General features: G+C 47.7%; 1 protein-coding gene across 1 annotated transcript; it reads left to right on the forward strand.

Moving 5' to 3' along the window:
* Nucleotides 1–317: 317 nt before the first annotated feature.
* tshz3a (teashirt zinc finger homeobox 3a) lies at nucleotides 318–17678 on the forward strand. The gene is made up of 2 exons (XM_035642750.2): nucleotides 318–1126; nucleotides 13426–17678. Exons 1-2 carry the CDS (start codon nucleotides 1087–1089, stop codon nucleotides 16761–16763), a joined length of 3378 nt encoding a protein of 1125 aa, XP_035498643.1. The 5' UTR covers nucleotides 318–1086; the 3' UTR covers nucleotides 16764–17678.
* Nucleotides 17679–18221: the final 543 nt, after the last annotated feature.

Raw genomic sequence — 18221 nt, forward strand, 5'->3', positions numbered from 1 at the left:
AAGTATAAATATATGTAATGAATACTGTTCTATACTGTCATTTTAATTTCACAAAACCAAAATATATTCCAAAAGCATGGGGAATTTGGGAAGTTTAATAAAATTGGAGATTCAGATTGTTTTGCATGTTAAGAAAAAGCCTTATTGTTCTTTCAAATCTTTTTAAAGAGCAATAAGGGGGCCAGTAGTAATAATTAGACATGTGTGCATGTATATTTCCATAGAAATATTACCATGGCACATTGCAGAAAAAATGTAATTGATAAATCCACAGAAGCTGAAGCCAACAGACACACACACACACACACACACACACATCTGCTGACACGATTCAGACGGTTGGTGTGCGGGTGGTTTTGTGGCCGGTGATAATCAGCCTACACACTGTGCGTAATAATCAACCGATCGGCTGCGAGCTGTGATTCCATGCGCAGGAGCTCGGCCGCGGTGGGAGGACGCGCAGTGTCCGCCCCCCTCTCTCTCTCTCTCTCTCTCTCCCTCTCTCTCTCTCTCTCTCCCTCTCTCCCTCCCTCTCCCTCTCTCTCCCTGCGACGCAAAGAGTTAACGGAGCGGGTGGGTTTGCCCATTCTCCTGCTGCGCGAGTGACGCGATCGTCTCTCCCTTATCCCTCAACTTTGCCTGTTTGCCAGACCAGGCAGCCCGAGGTGGACGCAGGCTGCCGATCACCGCTGACACTCAACACAACGCGAACCACACACACACACACACACACACACACACACACTCACACACACACACACGCACACACAGAGATAGAGAGAGAAAAAGAGAAACCATCGTGACCCCACCTCGTTCACATTATTCCCCCCCTGCTGACTTTTTCGCCGCAGGCTGCTTGTTCCGCGACGATGCCTTCGAGTTCTCCCTCGCCGTCGGACTCGCCGGTGTTGTGCAGTCCACTACGCGAAGGCGTGAATCTTTTTTGAGTAAGAGGTGGATCTTCCCGGATACAGCGAAGGTGGGGTGTATCGAATCCCCCGAATAAGAAGAAGAAGAAGAAGAAGAAGAAGAAGAGTTTCACGGAAATCCTCTCGCAGATCACGAAAAGAAAAACCTAAAGAGAAAATGCCACGGAGGAAACAAGAGGCGCCCAAGCGCGCGGCAGGTACGTGTCCAACTATAATGTGCGAAAAAAAAAAAGAGGAAAAAAAGGCTCCGTTCCATTCAGCTGCGGATGTTACCTTTGTTTTGTAAAGCTCACTTTACAGTCACTGCATTTCCGTTTCCACTTTGTGTTTAGGCAACGCTGCGCTTTGTCACTCTGGCGACATCTCATCGAAAGTGTTATCTTGTTGTTGTTGTTGTTGTTGTTGTTTGTTTTGTTCACGGATGTAGTTTGTGGACCACAATCTGCGTGGGTTGTGTTTTTTTTCTTCTGGTCCCTGAACGCTGCGCAGCTCTCTGGTCCCATCGGACGAGTTGGCTGCTGTAAACTTTCGCTTCCGATTCTTTCCAACTTTTACGGATCCTAATTGACAATCTACATTTGATCAGTAAGAAATGAACCCTGTGGAAATAAGCGGTGTTTTCTTGATGGGAAGTGCCCGAGGCGTGTCATTCAGAGGGGGGGGGGGCTTTGTGCGCATTTGATCCGAGCGCATAACTTCTTTGCACAAGCGAGAGAGAGAGAGAGGGAGAAAGAGAGAGAGAGAGAAAGAGCTTTACCTCAGAGGGTTTTTTCTATTTTTTCTTTTCTTGGGATAAGATAAACAATTTGAGGGCGGACAATGGGGTTTCGTGGGCTGGAAGGAGCCATAATCGACAGTTGCCATGTCCGATTTGACGGTTGATTGATTGGCTGTCATGCGGCTTTGATCCGATCCTTCCCGATTTGCATCAGAAAATCACTTCCCACCATGTGCTGCAGGCCCCTGACGTCACGTTTAAACCACTTTGAAAGGCCCTGTGTACTTTTTACTCTCTCTCTCTCTCTCTCTCTCTCTCTCTCTCTCTCTCTCTCTCTCTCTCCCACTGTAATGGTCAAGTGACTCACGAAAAAGTGAAAGGGGGGGGGCAAAGTGGTTTAACAGTGAGACATCACTCACACAAACAGACACACACACACACACACACACACACACACACACACTTTCTGCAGAGAACATCACACTCCCATGTACACATGCTCACTTGTTCACTTTGAAAACACACACACACACACACACACACACACACACACACACACACACACACAAAGTGGGTAGAGAGGAGGCGGGAGGAGTAGGTTAGGGGTTGTAAAAGGAGCCGTGTGCTATGTAATGGAGGGGAGGAATGGGTTTGCTCTGTCAGACCGGGCCGTCACAACGGCTTTGTTTCATGTTTGATTTAATTGTCTCTCCCCTGACAGGCCCATTCATCAATGGCTTTAATGGTCAATCAGAGACAGGCTGAGTGAGTGCTCCCATTCTGTTTAGCCATAAGCTGGCCTGGGCTTTTATTTCATCAAAATGCCCCAGCCCTAATGTACATGCTCACTGGCTCAGAGTGGCCGCGGGGAGCACATAAAGAATGACTGAAAGCTTTCTGATTTCAGATCAGTGAGAAGGATGTTTTCTTTTGTTTTTTTTCATCTCCTCCTCTCTCCTCTCCTCTCGGCTCTCCCCTCCCCTCCCCTGTCACACTGCTGTTTTCCCCTGTTGACGAAACGGAATAAAAGGCTGTAATATAGACAGTTTTGTGTTTTCAGAAAACAACTTTTTTTCTCTCCCCGAATCCACACTTCTTTGTTCATTCATTCATCTATTCATTTCTTCATTTGTATTTTTTTCTCCGTGCTCCCCTTCCACCCCTGTCAGTCAGCCCCGTGCAGCTGCAAGTTATAAAGTTGTCAACTGTTCAGTGGCACACAAAGGGTGATGATGAATTGATTGCAGCACAGAGCATGGTGATAGAGAGAGCAAAGAAAAGGATGACAGATGATGGGCCTTGATTAGGGACTTAGGGGGAGAGTCAGCCCACTGCAACCTTGAGACTTGCATGAAAAATCTATCCCCCCCCCCCCCCCCCCCCCCACACACACACACACACTCCTCCTCCACACACACACACACACACACACACCCACACACTGCCTTGCTCTCTCATTGTCTCTGGAACACACACACTCTCTCTCTCTCGCCTTCTTCCTCTCTTTCTTCCCTTCCCCTGTCTGAGAGGGTCTCTCTCTCTCTCTCTCTCCCCACAGTAGAAAACTTGTTTTGCCTGCTTCATTAGCGTTGGTCCAATTAGCCGTGAGGCTGATGGAGTCCTGACAGGCCCCGTGATTGGAGATGACAAGCTCGCGGTGCCCAGCCCGATGAGGTTTGCCACCACTTTGATGTAATCAACTTGATATTACGCAGAGCCGCTCCGCCGTTGGCCGCGCTGTAACTCAATTTTCCGCTGCAGGTGACAAATGGGCCTGCGTACCTGGGTCAGGTCTGAGTGCTCTTAACAACCGAGGGCGGCTGGCCACGTAAAACAGCCGAGCAAACGCGAGAAAGATACTCTCCCGGCAAAGGAGAGACCCGGGCCCGAAAGCAGTTGGAAGCAGAAAGTTAAAATACTCCTCCGTACTTGACAGGATGTCGACTGGAATGACTAACCTGTACAGTATGAGGGGGATTTTTGCACGTGTCAGTGCCGCCGAAGAAAAAAACCCTCTCTCCATTTTCGTCTGCCATAGTAACCTGTACTCCAGTCGTTTGTGTGTGTGTGTATCAGAGAAGAGTCCGACCGACGCCAAAGGAGAGGGGTGGGGGATTCTGATGTTGACCACGCTCCTCAGCAACAGTCTCTTCTTACTGCAGGGTCAGGATTATAGCTGCCAGACTGGCAGCCATCACTCATGTGTGTGTGTGTGTGCGTACGTGCGTGTGCGCTCAGATCAACGGGAATGCACTTTCTGACTTGGTAGGTTTGGCTTGTGATGGTGATGAAAGGAATTGTAACTGTAGACCACCTGCTGGGGTCAGACCATAATTCTCTTAACTCCTGCAGGCCTTTTTTTAACATCGCCCCAGTGTCCTCCCTCTCCTCCTCCATTGTACGTGCGCACACGACACGCACGGAATGCACGCAAACCCAGAAACACAACACAGAGCACGCAAAACACGTCGCGTTAACGCCGATTCGAAGTCTAAAGTATTCATGACAACACGTTACGGACACACGCGCACGTGTGAAATGGCGTGAGCTGCTCTTTAATCCATCTGCGGCCCTGTTGTTTGCGTGGGAAAGCATGACCTCACGGAAGCGGCAGGGGAGCGCGAGCTGGGACCTAATTGTTCCACCGAAAAACACACAGACCGACGGTGTTGGCGAGAGCGTTAACAACAACAACAAGCCTCCTCCAGCGTTGTTTGCAGGTGTGTGAGCGTTGCGAAGGTTTTGGCCTCGCAGGCCCTGTTGCTAATGAAAGTCCTGTGGCTGGATTCCGGTGAGGTTGAGTCACGTCTGTGATCTATGTGTCTGATAAGTGCATACCTAATGAGGCTGTGAGCACCAGCGGAGGGAGGCGGGGGGAGGCTGACGGAGTGTTTCCCACAGGTATTGACAGATGCCTTTTTGTTTTTGCCATAGGCCCTGACTCCATAAATCCTGCCTGTGTAATGATAACAGTGCCACCCTGCCAGCGAGTGAGTGAAAGAGGGAGTGTAAGAGAAGAGAGAAAGAGGGGGAGGAGGAGGAGGAGAAGAAGAGCGGGGGCGGTGAAATGGGCCTTCTCTCTTTTTTAACACACACTTGGCAGATGTCAAGCCATAGGGTTGGACTCCGGGAGAGAAAGAGGAGAGTAAGTGCTGTAGTAGTGTCACAAATAGAAAACCGTTAGCCCTCCACTCGTCCCTTTCAGCTCCCAGTGTGCTTTCAGGCGAGGTTTTCAGCCGGGACCGCTGCCTGGCTCCGAGTCGCAGGCTTTGTAAAAATAGTCCCACCGCTGTTGTGATAGATGCAGCTGCAGTGTGCCGACAATTGGGACAGGCTGGATCCCTCCAACCCGCCTCCCACCCACCCCCTTTCTCTCTCCCGCCCCTCCCGGAGGTAGAGAGCGTCAGAGCCCGGTGGGATGTGTGCTCTTTTTCGGGGAAACTGAGTCGCTCCGGTCTTCAGGGGTCCTGAAACCCAATCCAGGAGGAGAATAGCCCCGGCCATGCCAGAGAGCCGATTTCCTTTTCAACAGAGTCATTTATCACTGACCCACCCTTCGCTTCTGACACGGTGACGTGTGTCATTTATCAAACGGGCTTTACCAGACACACAGAGAAGGGAGGTGGATAGGGGGCAGAGAGGAGGAGAAAGAGAGAGTGAAAGAGGGGAACAGGAGACAGAGAGTGGATGAAGGGAGACAAAGAGAGGGAGAGGAATGGAGAATGAGGTGCAGAGGCAGTGGAGAGAGACAGAGGAATGGAGAGCGAGGAAAAGAGGTTGTCGTTTTGTGTGAGAGAGAGAGAGAGAGTGTTTTTCCAGGGAAGAGTGAGTTTTCCTGAAAAACCCTTAGAGGAGATGGGTTTTGGGAGGGGAGATTTTTGCGAGATGACAGGGAGGATTGAGTTACTCTGAGAGTTGTGATTTGATGGGTGACAGAATGTTCTTCCGTGACACGTCTCTAGATGTCAGAAGGACGGAAAGAAATATGCTTTGTGAGTATACAGGTCCGCCAAGTGTGTTGGTGTTGTGCCCTCATAATATATGCACATCGTACACGCTTCGAGGCACTGTAGAGGTGTGTGTGTGTGCGCACATGTGCAGCCATATGGCGTCAATGTTTAATGTGTGTGTGTGTGTGTGTGTGTGCTGCTCCCTGATGAGCAGGGCTGACAGGTATCACTCATGCAGCAGCCTGGCCTTTAAATGAACCCGGGCTTCTCTGCTCTCCCGTGGCCCTAACAGGCTCTCTCCAAGATGGATGCTTCTTTAAAAATCAGATTAATGATGGATACCAGGCTTATAGTGCCATTTATCACGAGGAAGATTATTTAGGCCGGCCGTGTATGGCTGTAACTGGAGAGCCAGGACGAGAAGAAGCAGGGTGGAAAGCCCGAGACAGACACTCACTGTGTGATGGATGGCTGAGCGCTCTCTCTGAGTGTTACAAGACACCAGTGCCGCAGCAGTAGGCCATAATCAGATAGCCCAGGGATGTTTATCCCGCAACTACACTACCCAGATTGCCTTGCCTGCAGGGTTGCTTTATGAAAGGTATAGTCTGTCATTATTGTCATCTTTAAAAAAGTTAGAGGAATCATGAAAAAGAGAACTGACACCGAAGGGCTCATGGGACACGCGGTGGAGTTTATTGCAATCGCACATTGTAAAAAATGATCCATTTCATCCAATACAAGCGATAATTACCCAGAAGCTTTGTCCAAAAGTGTCCCCAGTCCCGAATCATTCCCATACCATCATGAATACAAGAGTACAGTAAGGAGGTCAAGGCAAGGCCAGCTCGGCTGCGGCTACAGAAAAGTGGAGGAAAAAAACACCAATAAAACACTTGTTTTGTTTTTTTGTTTCTCGTTCGCTCTCTCTTTCTCCTACCTCCTCCTCCTCCTCCTCCTCCTCCTCCTCCTCCTACACACTACGGTGATTTATGGTGGCCATCCATCTTCAGGCTGTGTCCATCACCTCCTCGTTGCTAGGCGATCATGGCAGCAGCTGTGCGTTGTGAGAGGGGTTTGGTTGTCCCACTCCCAAGCCCCCCAACTTTACTCCCCTCCTGCCCCTCCTCCCCCCCTTTAACCTAAGACTCAACTTTAAATGCCGTCTCAGTTTTAGTCCCTGCCGCAAGTTACAAAACGTAATCCTGGTTGCCGACCAGAGTCCATCTCCTCTTTGTCTCAACTCGGACCCTGTAGTCTCAACTCTTCAGACCTACATGAGGCCTGATGTCAGACCTGCCCTGAATTCAAAATCCACTAATTTTATTTGAACTACAACCTTTAATCTCAGACTCACAGGAATGTTGCTCTAATCTCACCTGACCGTAAAGTAAAATCACATTTCTAGGTCATATTTTCATAGTTTTTTTATATACTTTTTTTTATCAGTCATGAGAGATGCAATGTTAAATCAACAACTAAGGGTCAGACGCCTGCACAACGTGACTTGACGACGGCTTGATTTAACTCAGGCATTTTGATCAAGTTAATGGCAGATTAGACCAGATCAGTCAGTTATAGAAACTCTCTACTGGTGGTGAAAAGAAATATGAACACACAAATTATTAACTAGGCCGACCATTGCAAAGTGGTTCGACTTTGAGGCTACTCCACTTACCGTAGTTTTTGGTGCATGCCTTTTTTATTTTGTGCAGACAATCGTAAGACATAGCTCAGTTTAATTTAGATCACTGGGTTAAAACTGACATTTCTCGGATCACTGGTATTTGCAAGGCTTCGGGTATAAATCTGTGTTTTTGCAAAAAAATCCCCCCGTCTCTCTGCAAAAATGTTGGCACGTGAAATAGTTCTGGCATACACCCTGAAATTAAGATCTAAAATGATAAAAGCCAGATATACAATAGTGCCGGTGTCGGACCTAGTTTACCTCGAATCTCAGCCTCACCCTCATCCTCCTGTTTTACAATTTAGCCTCGTTCACGCAACCCGATGACCTTTTTTAACGGCATTGTTTTATAAGGCTGTAACAGTCGAAGGAATAGGGAAATGTACGGCAGTTCTGCTTCGCGGGGCTTTACTTGAAAACAGCTCAAGGGAGGCGCATAAAGGGAGTGATGGAACGGAGGAGCCAGAGAAAGTGGGCCTGAAGGTAGTTGGGCCGACTGCAGCGGCAGACGAAACAGGCTCGACGCGCGCGTGACGCACCGGGAAAAACACCGTCCTCCGCGCAGCACCGCGATCCGCGTCACCGCCCTTGGATCTGCACCTTGTGGGAGCTGCTTGTGCCGTGCGGTTTCTTGGGTTTGTTTACCTTTGGTCTATCGCTTATTGTGGCTGCAGCGAGTATCGGACCGGTTGGCGATGAGCTCGGCCTCCTCAGCGTAGCAACGGGAGGGGAGGCCTTCGTGTGGTCTCGTCTCATGTCGGAGAGACAAAATGAATTTTCAGGTCTGAAAGGTCTGAAAAAACAATTAGCCGCGGGTTGAATCTCTTCTCCGTCTTTTTTCTCCTTCCTTTTCTCTCTCTCTCTCTCTCTCTCTGTGTCTCACTTGCTTATTGTCTCTCCGTCTGACTCTCGCTCTCCTCTCACCGTGCATTGACAAGATTCAGCCCTGAGCTTCGCCTGGGGCCAGAATGATCTCTCTGTTTTTCCCATCTCCCATATCACACATCCTGCACTACAATCGGCGGACGCAATGTATTCACAATGCCATCGGGGGGTAGAGAACACACACACACACACACACACACACACACACACACACACACACAAATGAAAAAAGACAAAGACATCCACGATCGCTTGTAACATGATAGCCTGTGTGGGAAAAATGTAGTAGCAGAGTTGTGCGTTAAAACAAAAAAAAACTGAATGTGAGCAGCACTTGATAGGCGTCTCTGGTCATATCTGGGGGGGGGGGGCGGCGACTTATGTCCGGACTTGTTAATTTTTCCGATGGCCACAGATCACCTGTTACATATTTTCTCGTGGGACTTTGAGCCGGCCTGTGAGGATCAAAGGGAAGTGAGGCAGAGCGCTAAGTTTGATTGAGTGTGTTACTTTGACAAACGTGTGCAACAGAGAGGCATTTTAGGTATGTTACTGATCTGCTGCTGTTTTGACAGAATGGGGCTGTTTTTGGACTAAATTATTCTGATCTATTTAAAGAGTTTTAGGCTGCTGGGAAACTCGAGAGAGAGAGAGAGAGAGAGAGAGAGTGGGTGGAAGTCTGCAGTTTGTAGCTCTCTTTTTCTTTCTTTTTTTTTGGGATTGAGACTGGGGTGACTTCCTGTCCTGTAAGTGTTCTGGAGCGGTTTCCTGTCAGTGAGAGCCCCCTGCTGAGGGTTGCTGTTGGTTTAAGGGGCGTCAAGGTCCAGTTAAAATACTGTACACATGTCAAGAACCCCTTGTCATGTTGTGACACAGTTTAACTCTCTCCTCTACGAGCCGCCCTGCACCACCTACTGACTTCGCGTGTCCCAGCCAGCGGCGTCTGAACCCCGTCCTTTCGCCCTTGCGAAACTTGCATCATAAAAAAACCTGTAAACTTTATTTATCTGTCATCTTTTATACAAGAATGCCTTCATTGTCTGTGGAACAAAACCCCACGATCACGCAAGGCTTCAAAATGTATCAAACCGGTCACAACAGACTGATCTTCAGTGCTTTCTTTGTTTTTTTGCCGTTTTTTGTTTTTTTTCGGTTGTTGTCTTAGAACAACGCCGCAAAACCTTTCCTGTAATCTTTACAGTAAGCTATGAGGGACCACCCATGAAGACAATTTCCTCTCCCCTCCCTGGATTCCACTAGTCTCTTTGTACATGGTTTGCTATGCATACAGCAATAAAGTTATAAATAATGAGGTAATCTACCCGCGTAAACACCGCATAATACACTATAATGTACCTATATTAAATAAATATATATTTAATTGAACTGTTTTGTGGTGCAATACTTAGTAGTAGTAGGTGAATTTAAATAGATCCTCTCGCCACATCTTTGCACAGAAGGAATTTTTTTGCAATATACAGACATCTGATGTCGATGCAACACCCACTTAACATGAAAAAAAAAAAATGTTGTACTCAAAGACCTCACAATGGGCCCTCTTAAACATCACGACGCCTGTGGCAAGGTTGGACTTTTTTTTCCTCTTTTTTTTGCAGAGACTAAGCAGTCATGTGAATTTGAGGGTCAGGCTCAGGTAGAGTTTTTTTTTTTTTTTTTTTAATGAAACATCCTGTTTATCTCACTGCCGTTGGGTGCGATCTGGCTCCCAGACCGTTTCCCCAGCCATGGAAGTCAGACCGGGAGGATGCAGTTTGGTCGTCAAGGAGCTGATTTGAGAAAACCGAACCCCGTTAGTAGTTGCTCGATGTTTGCACTTTTTGCTCATTCGTTGAAGGATACTCAAAACGGAGATGAGGAATTCGGTGCCTGTTTGGGCTGCTAAAGGCATCAGAGGAGTGCAAATATTTTCGACCTGAGAGAAACACGTGATAGTGGGGGTTGGGTGGGGTGGGGGGGGGCGGGTCTAAATATTATCACTCATACGCATATGAGGCCTATTTAAAACACATCAAAAACAGACAGCGCTTTCAGCAGCACTTGAGGAGAAATAACTCACGGGACAGAGGAAAGGGGAGAGAGAGAGAGACACTGAAAGGCTCTGTTTCACAGGCAGCCACAGCACCTTCCTGCTTAATCACCCCCCTGTCCCTGCCCTGTCTGTTGTTCCTGCGAGTAGCACTGCAGTATTTCTATCAGATGATCTCTCCCTGCTCGTCTGCGGCCCTTATGTTTATGAAAATGATACTCCGCAGGAATGCCTCCTGGCAGCCAAGATGTCACTGTCTCTCCTCATCGCTTGCATTTACGTGTATGTATGAGTGTGTGTGTGCGTGTGCGTGTGTGTGTGTGTGTGGGGGGGTATAACTGACTGACTAGCTTTATTTATAATTACGTAATAGAGTATTTGAGGTTGTGTATCTCCTGTATCTTTCTGCAGCTTGTGTGTTTTTCGCAAACGCGTTATTGCTATTTCCGCATGAGCCGTGACTGAGTTGTTGATTGTGTGAATGTGCAACTCCTACCCTTCCCATCCTGCCCCCCCCCCCCAAGGAATCATTCATGGAACCTAATGATTCTTGTCTTTTCCCCACATGGCATCGGCTCACTTTATCATTAAAAGCACACGCACTCGGTTTCTCTCTATAACACACACACACACACAACAGAAAAACTCACACGTTGGTCCAATACCATATGCCTAGATATTAGTTAAGACTGCATTCAAGAGTATTGTTGTATTCATAATCCTCCTCTCTTTCTTTTATTCTTAGGGAGCCTCTATACTCCCATCACCTTTTATTAGCTTGATAAATCACCTCTGTTGTCAGTCAAGCCAGGGAGAATAATTGGATGTGGTTGTCGCCCTGTGTGATGGATTATCAGTCATTGGGGATTAAATTAACAGATAGTGCTCAGACATAATGGTTTTTGTTTTGCATTTTAAATTGCCTGGGAGCACGGCTAGACTCTGTAGGGTTTATAGTTAGTCCTTTTGGTCCCCCCCCCCCTTTTTTCTCTGTGCTCTCTAGGCTTAATGACAAATGAACAATAATTTCCAGCTGCAGCTGTATTAGTATGGAATGTGAAACATTTATTACAAAGGCAGACAGAGACCCAGGAAGTGTTACAGATGTACAGTAATGGCGTAACATGAAATTAGATATCGTAGTATTTTTGATGAAATAGCCAGAAAATGTGAAGTGGAAATATGTGGAATATTTTCTCGCTGAAGAAGAGAAAGGTGACCTGACAACTTGGTCAAGCGGTGTGCCAGGCTCGCCTGATGCAAGCCGACAACTGTGACCAGCTAGTCAGGACACAAACATATTAACTACCCCGTCCTGGCTGGATTTCCTCTTTCAAATGAGATTCTGACACAAATACCTTCCACGGAGAGAAGCGGAAGAGAAAGTAAAGCAAAAGAAAAGAGGGTGTGGGCAGTCGCTCGAGCTCTGGCAGGAGTGAGATATCTCCCGTGCATGTTTGCCCGAGCATGAGCGATTTACCTCCTCGCCCCCTTCTCCATCCCCCCCGAAACCCCTCCCTCCCCCTACACGTCCACATTATCATAATTGTGTCCAGAACATGAGGGGCCGGGGAAGTGATCATGTCATTTTATTTACACCCTGCTTGGCCCTTTTTACAAACGACATGCCACTGACTGCCAAGCGGACTGGGGCCCGACGACATCTTTTGATCAGGGCTGTCGAGGCCTATCAGCGGAGAATGGCAGGTAATGGATACCCAGTGACAAACCAAATCTCCGGGAAGACGAAGAGTGGGCCGCACCTGCCAGGTCTCCATTAGGCTGGCCCCTCAGTGGGGCTGCCTGCTGACTGTGCCCCCAGGGCCCAAATCAGACCAGCGCCAGCCACATGGCTGCCTAGAGATTGGCTGTTAGCACTGGAAATGAGAGTTATTTCAGCTATGACATTTTTGTTTAGACTGGACGTGTGTGCGTGTGCGTGTGCGTGCGTGTGTGTGCGTGTGTGTGTCCACATGCGCAGCCTCGACTGTGCGAGTGCCCAAACCAATAAAGTGTATACCTACAGTTCAGCTTCTATACTGTGGCATTTGTCTTATTTTACAATAATGTCCAAACGGCCTCAGACCTGTCCACAGGGTGTCCACTGTTTTCCGAGATTATTTGTTTAGCGGTTTAGCGAGGTGGACAGGAAATGAAGGGGGGGGGGGGGGGCTTGGTGACACTGCGGAAGAAGGGGGTGAGTTGGCGTTAGGTGGGTTCGGCTCGCCACCACGGAACACAGAGGAGTTTGTGTGTATATGTGTGTATGGCCAGTGCACATATATGCAAACACATTATCACGCATATCATTTGTCTCAGTGGGCGCCAGCATTCGAAGTGATAGGTTGCTTATGCATTGCCATCATGTTGATGATCCTCACTTTGATCTAATCCTCTTTATCCCTCCTTCCCCCTAGTCTATATTTATTCCTCCCTTCATTTTGTCTATTTCTTTTCTTTTTTATGATGTGTGGTATTTCTTTGTATTGTGTTTGTATTACATTTAACACCTGTTTGGACTGATGAGGTGTGCTTTTGAGAATGCTGCTTGAGTATAGATCTTCTATGTTTTAAGAAACTAATGTGCTCACTTTAAGTCCAGTTTAACTTGTCAAAAGTTCTGACATCTTTCTCTTGAAATTCTTCAAGATATACTCTTTGTGCGTGTGTGTGCGCGTGCGTTTGTGTGTGCGTATGTGTGTGTAATCAGAGAAGAGGCAGATGAAGAGGCGTCAGACATATTAACTGACAGATGGAGGTTGATCCAACTCATTTATTACCCCAGAGGAGAATGCCACAGTGAGATTGGGCTTCATTAATTTCAGATTTAGTTTTCATTTCAAGCTGTTGCGCCCTGAGATAAATAAAATGGCGCATTATGTTTTTGCCAAGATATTTCTTTTTTGTTTTCCTCCAATAGAAGGAGTGAAAAGAGGGGAGGCATAAGTTCCGTGTGGCTGGGGTAGTATATAAATACAGGCTCGCCTAGAGGAAAATAACACCTCAACGGTTGATGAGGTGAAATGGGATGACTGTAATTTCTCAGCTCAGCTTTAAAGGCTCCCACACAGATGGCTCATTTATCCCTGGGAGTCCTCGGGCACACATAGCAGGGAAACTTTTTCTCCAGTTATTCTAACATGGCGTTTACACTCCCTGCAATTTAACTCATCTCTTTCTTTCTCTCTTTGTTTCCATTCTCCTTGCAGCCTATTCTCCTGAGGAACTGACAGAGCAAACTGTAGAGGATGTGGAGGCAGAAGCAGACGACCTGCCCTCAGCCCCTCAGGATGACCCTCCCATGAAAGATGAGTTTGTGGAGCAAAGCGTGGGGACTGCCAAAGAGCAGGCATCTGACCAGCAATCAACTGGGATTGCAGAGCTCTCGGGACAAGAGATGGACAGTGAATCACATATCAGTGAGACCAGTGACCGGCTCTCAGACTTTGAGAGCCCCTCCAGAAAAGCCGAGGGCATCTTGGTCACAGCACCTCTGAATGGTGACACTAAGACACCTCCAATAGGCATGGACACCTTAGAACAAATGAAGGCCATCTACTCCAGCTTCCTGACCAGCCCCTTGTGGTCACCGGCGCTGAACTTTAATTCCACACAGCCACAGGCACAGCCACAGGCACAGCCACAGGCGCAGCCGTCGGCTTCTACAGAGAAGCCAACTCGCAGCAATAGCACTAGTAGCAGCAGCAGTTGCAGCAGTGGTAGTTATGACTGGCACCAGTCTGCAGTGGCAAAGACACTACAACAGCATCCTCCCCAGAGCCGTCACCCTGCTCCATTTGAGCCCAGCCTCTTTAGTACAGTCCAGCTCCACAGGCAAAACCCAAAGCTTTTTGGCTCAATCTTCACTGGGGCCAGTAAATTTCGCTGTAAGGGCTGTAGTGCTGCCTATGACACCCTGGTGGAGCTAACAGTTCACATGAATGACACAGGCCACTACCGGGATGACAACCATGACAGGGCAGGCAGTGGTGCAAAGCGCTGGTCTAAACCACGTAAGCGGTCCCTGTTGGAGATGGAGGGAAAGGAGGATGCCCAGAAAGTTTTGAAGTGCATGTATTGTGGCCACTCCTTCGAATCCCTCCAGGACCTCAGTGTCCACATGATCAAGACCAAACACTACCAGAAAGTGCCTCTGAAGGAGCCTATGGCCCCCGTGGCAGCCAAAATCATGTCCTCTAAGAAACGAGGACTTGTGGGGCTGGACCTTACTGCCTCACCACGTTCTCGAGAAGGAACCCCCAAAGTTAAGCACCCGCAGGCCGACCTGAGTGAACCCTCACACAAACATTCCTCCAGCCTCTACACCACCCCTAATAGCCGCTATGGCCACCAGAATGGTGCTAGCTATGCTTGGCAGTTTGAATCCAACAAGTTCCAAATCCTTAAGTGTATGGAATGTGGGAGTTCTTATAATACACTGCAAGAGCTGAGAACCCACATGATGGTGACAGGACACTTTCTGAGGATGACCAGCTCTTTGGGAAAGAGAATCAAAACACTTCCAGAGGCCACCTCCCCCAACCCTGGGAAGGTTGCCACACCTACTGAACAGATGGTCCAGTCTGTCCCACTGGCACCCTCAACCTTCTCTCCTCCACCTCAACCCCAAACAACCACAACTCCCCCTGCCATCTCCCCTCCTCTCAAAGAGATCAAGAAGGAGGAGGTTGAGGAGGAGTGCACGCAGCAAGATGCTGTTGGAAATGAGAAGCTAGTTGCAGTTCCCATTGGGAAGGAAGAAGATGCTGAGAAGGAGGAAAAATATGACATTTCAAAGTATAGCTATCTTACTGAAGAGGACCTGAAGGAGAGCCCTAAAGGGGGCTTGGATATTCTCAAATCACTGGAAAACACTGTGACATCAGCCATCAACAAGGCCCAGAGTGGGAATCCAAGCTGGGGCGGCTACCCTAGCATCCATGCAGCCTACCAGTTCCCTGGTGCCCTCAAGCTCCAACAGGGCTGCATGGAAAAGAATTCACCGCTTAAGTTCTTGTTCAACGGCGGGGATGGAGCATTTTCCAAGAACCAACCTCTTATATCCCCACCACTAAGTCAGTCTTCCCCCTTTCCCAGCAACAACTTCCAGGCAATGGAGGAATTAGTGAAAAAAGTGACTGAGAAAGTAGCAAAAGTAGAGCAAAGGGTGAAGCAGTTGTCCCCAAAGAGGGAGAACCATCTCTCCCCTTGTAGTAGTGAAACTGGAGAATCACACAAGGGAGGAGAGGCTGACTCACCTCGGGAATGGAGGGCAGTCACCCCAGCCAATAGCGACAGGGGAAGTCATAGCGACAGAGCATCCCCGGCAACAGAACCCAAGAGAGAGACAGCAGTCAAGTCCCCGCTCGCCTCTACACTGAGGTGCAGTACCGCGATTATTACTGGCCATACTCCTCCAGAGCAGCCCTTTGTCAACCCTCTAAGTGCTCTTCAGTCAGTAATGAACATTCATTTGGGGAAAGCAGCCAAGCCCTCCTTGCCAAACCAAGATCCCCTGAGCCTGCTCTCCAGGCTCAGCCAGAGCATGGCTGAGAGGGCTGCTGTGGCCGCCCCTCCATCACAGATCAAAAAGCTGGAAAGTGTAGTTGATAATAGTTTTTGCCAGTCCAGTGAAGACCAGCCTATGGACCTCACAAAAGGGAAAAGTGAAAGAGTAGGCTCTGTAGGCTCGGCCCCTCTAACTCCCTCATCCACAGCCTCCTCCATCTCTCCTGCCTCTCTTGTTACTCCTGCAAAGCTTACGGTGGTCTCTCCCTACGCATCCAGCAGCCCTCTACATGAAAATGCATTGTCGGATATCTCGGACATGCTGAGGAACCTGACGCGGTCCCATCATGTCCCAAAGCCTTCCTCACGAGCCCGGGTCACAGAAAAAGCTGAGGTTGTGGGATCTACTCATGACGACGATGACTCATCTCTGCATGGGCACAAGCGTAAAGGCCGTCACTCCAACTGGAATCCCCAGCACCTCCTTCTTCTGCAGGCCCAGTTTGCCTCAAGCCTGAGACAGGCATCAGAGGGAAAGTATATAATCAATGACCTCAGCCCACAGGAACGAATGCATGTATCCCGTTTCACAGGTCTCTCCATGACCACCATCAGCCACTGGCTGGCTAACGTCAAGTACCAGCTAAGGAGAACAGGCAGAACCAAGTTCCTGAAGAACCTGGACTCTGGTCAGCCCATATTTTTCTGTAGTGACTGTGCCTCGCAGATACGAACCCCAGCAGCTTATGTGTGTCACCTGGAAGCCCACCTAGGCTTCAGAATCAGAGACCTGGCCAAGCTGTCCCACAAACAGACTGTCAAGGACTCTCACTGTCTGACTGAGAAACTAGTGCCCCTGGAGTCCTTCCTTTCTCCACAATCACAAGATGACTGCAGTAGTAGTGGGACAGTGTACCGCTGCCAGCTCTGTGTCCGTAAATTTGCCACTAAGCACGCCATCAAGCTCCACCTTAGCAAGAGCCATGGGAAGTCTCCAGAGGACCATCTGCTATATGTGTGCGAAGTAGAGAAGCACTAACTTACTCTCAGCGGTAGACATACCGGAGAGCATGTGAAGAATTATTGTTTCCAAAAAAGAAGAAAAAAGAATATTTGAAAAGTGTGGTAATGCACAAAGATGCCACGAACTACTGTTAAAAATGTCGGCACAAAGTGTTTACATCTATTTGGCCTATTAACATTTCAGATTTCTCTGTTTCAAAAGACATTTATTTCACATCAAAATATACTGTAGGTCAAAGATATTCAGCCCAAGTTGTAGTCAGCTTTGTTGTCTCCTCACTCTGTGTACACCTCTTGGTAATGTGAGACAACAGAGGACAGATTCTAAATCCTGGTGAATCTCTTGACTTGAAGGTCAGCGAATAACTTGAAATGTACTAACTATTGTATTTATTTCGTATTTTTGTGAGTTTGCTTTTGATTTGCTGGTAGACTGCATGTTCAACAAGTTATGCTGTTATGTTTGTACAGTACCTGTCCTGTCCAGATTTTAAATGCCCTCTGGTCATTTTTCAACACGTTAAAACAGCCACATGTCTGGGAAAGCTCCATAAAAAGAACCTGCCAAACAGCAAAAGTTCATTGTTTGTTTTTAATCATTTTCTCTGTACAGCCTATTGATTTCCTTGCTGATTGTAAAAGTTGCCTTGTTCTTTTCATTGATTAAGGGGCACTTAAAATCCAGGTCTGTGTAAAAATGTACATAAACTGTATAAGCTTACAACTTGCTGTTTAAATTATGCATACTTGTTATATTTCCTAATTTAAGAGGACTATGACTATCCACTGGTGCAGTCTTTGAAGAAGATTAAAAGGACATTGTTTTGCACAATAGTTTTATAAATGTTATTTGATAAAAAAAAACAACAATACAAATATGTTAATGCCTTGTGCTTCTATGATTAAATTGAATTAACTGCTGCGTAAATCATTTGGGGTTTTTTCTACATTTTTGCCAGGCTGAGAAATTTGTTCATCAAGGTGCATACTTAAAAAGCAATATTTCAACAAGCAACATTTCAAATCACTTGGTTAATGAGGAAAGATAACTGACTTATCACAATATTGTCCAAAGTGTAGTTTCCAAACTGTAATCAATTTTTTCACTGGGCTTACAGGAAAATCCTGCAGCTTAAAAAAACAACAACAAAAAAACCCCACACCGCTCCCAATTGTTGTCCCACATTGTGATGACAAAACATTTACAAATCATCTGACAGATTGCTCAAAGGCTACATCTGCAGAACTTAAAAACCGGCGGCGTTTATCTGTGTAGTTGTCCTCGCGACCAGAAATTTGTCTAGATATTCCTGGTGATTCCTGTGTGTCGTTGCATCGTTGTGGGACGGACCTGAGAGGTGCGAGCGGTGCCACTGCCTGCGAGGCGTCTGGCAGGTGGTGTGTGCTGCATGTAAACCACCAGATGTTTCTGAAACGAGCCACTGGAGGAGGAGGAGGCAGGCGGGCTGCAACA

This window comes from Scophthalmus maximus, chromosome 7, assembly GCF_022379125.1.
Source record: "Scophthalmus maximus strain ysfricsl-2021 chromosome 7, ASM2237912v1, whole genome shotgun sequence".
NCBI classification, from domain to species: domain Eukaryota; kingdom Metazoa; phylum Chordata; class Actinopteri; order Pleuronectiformes; family Scophthalmidae; genus Scophthalmus; species Scophthalmus maximus.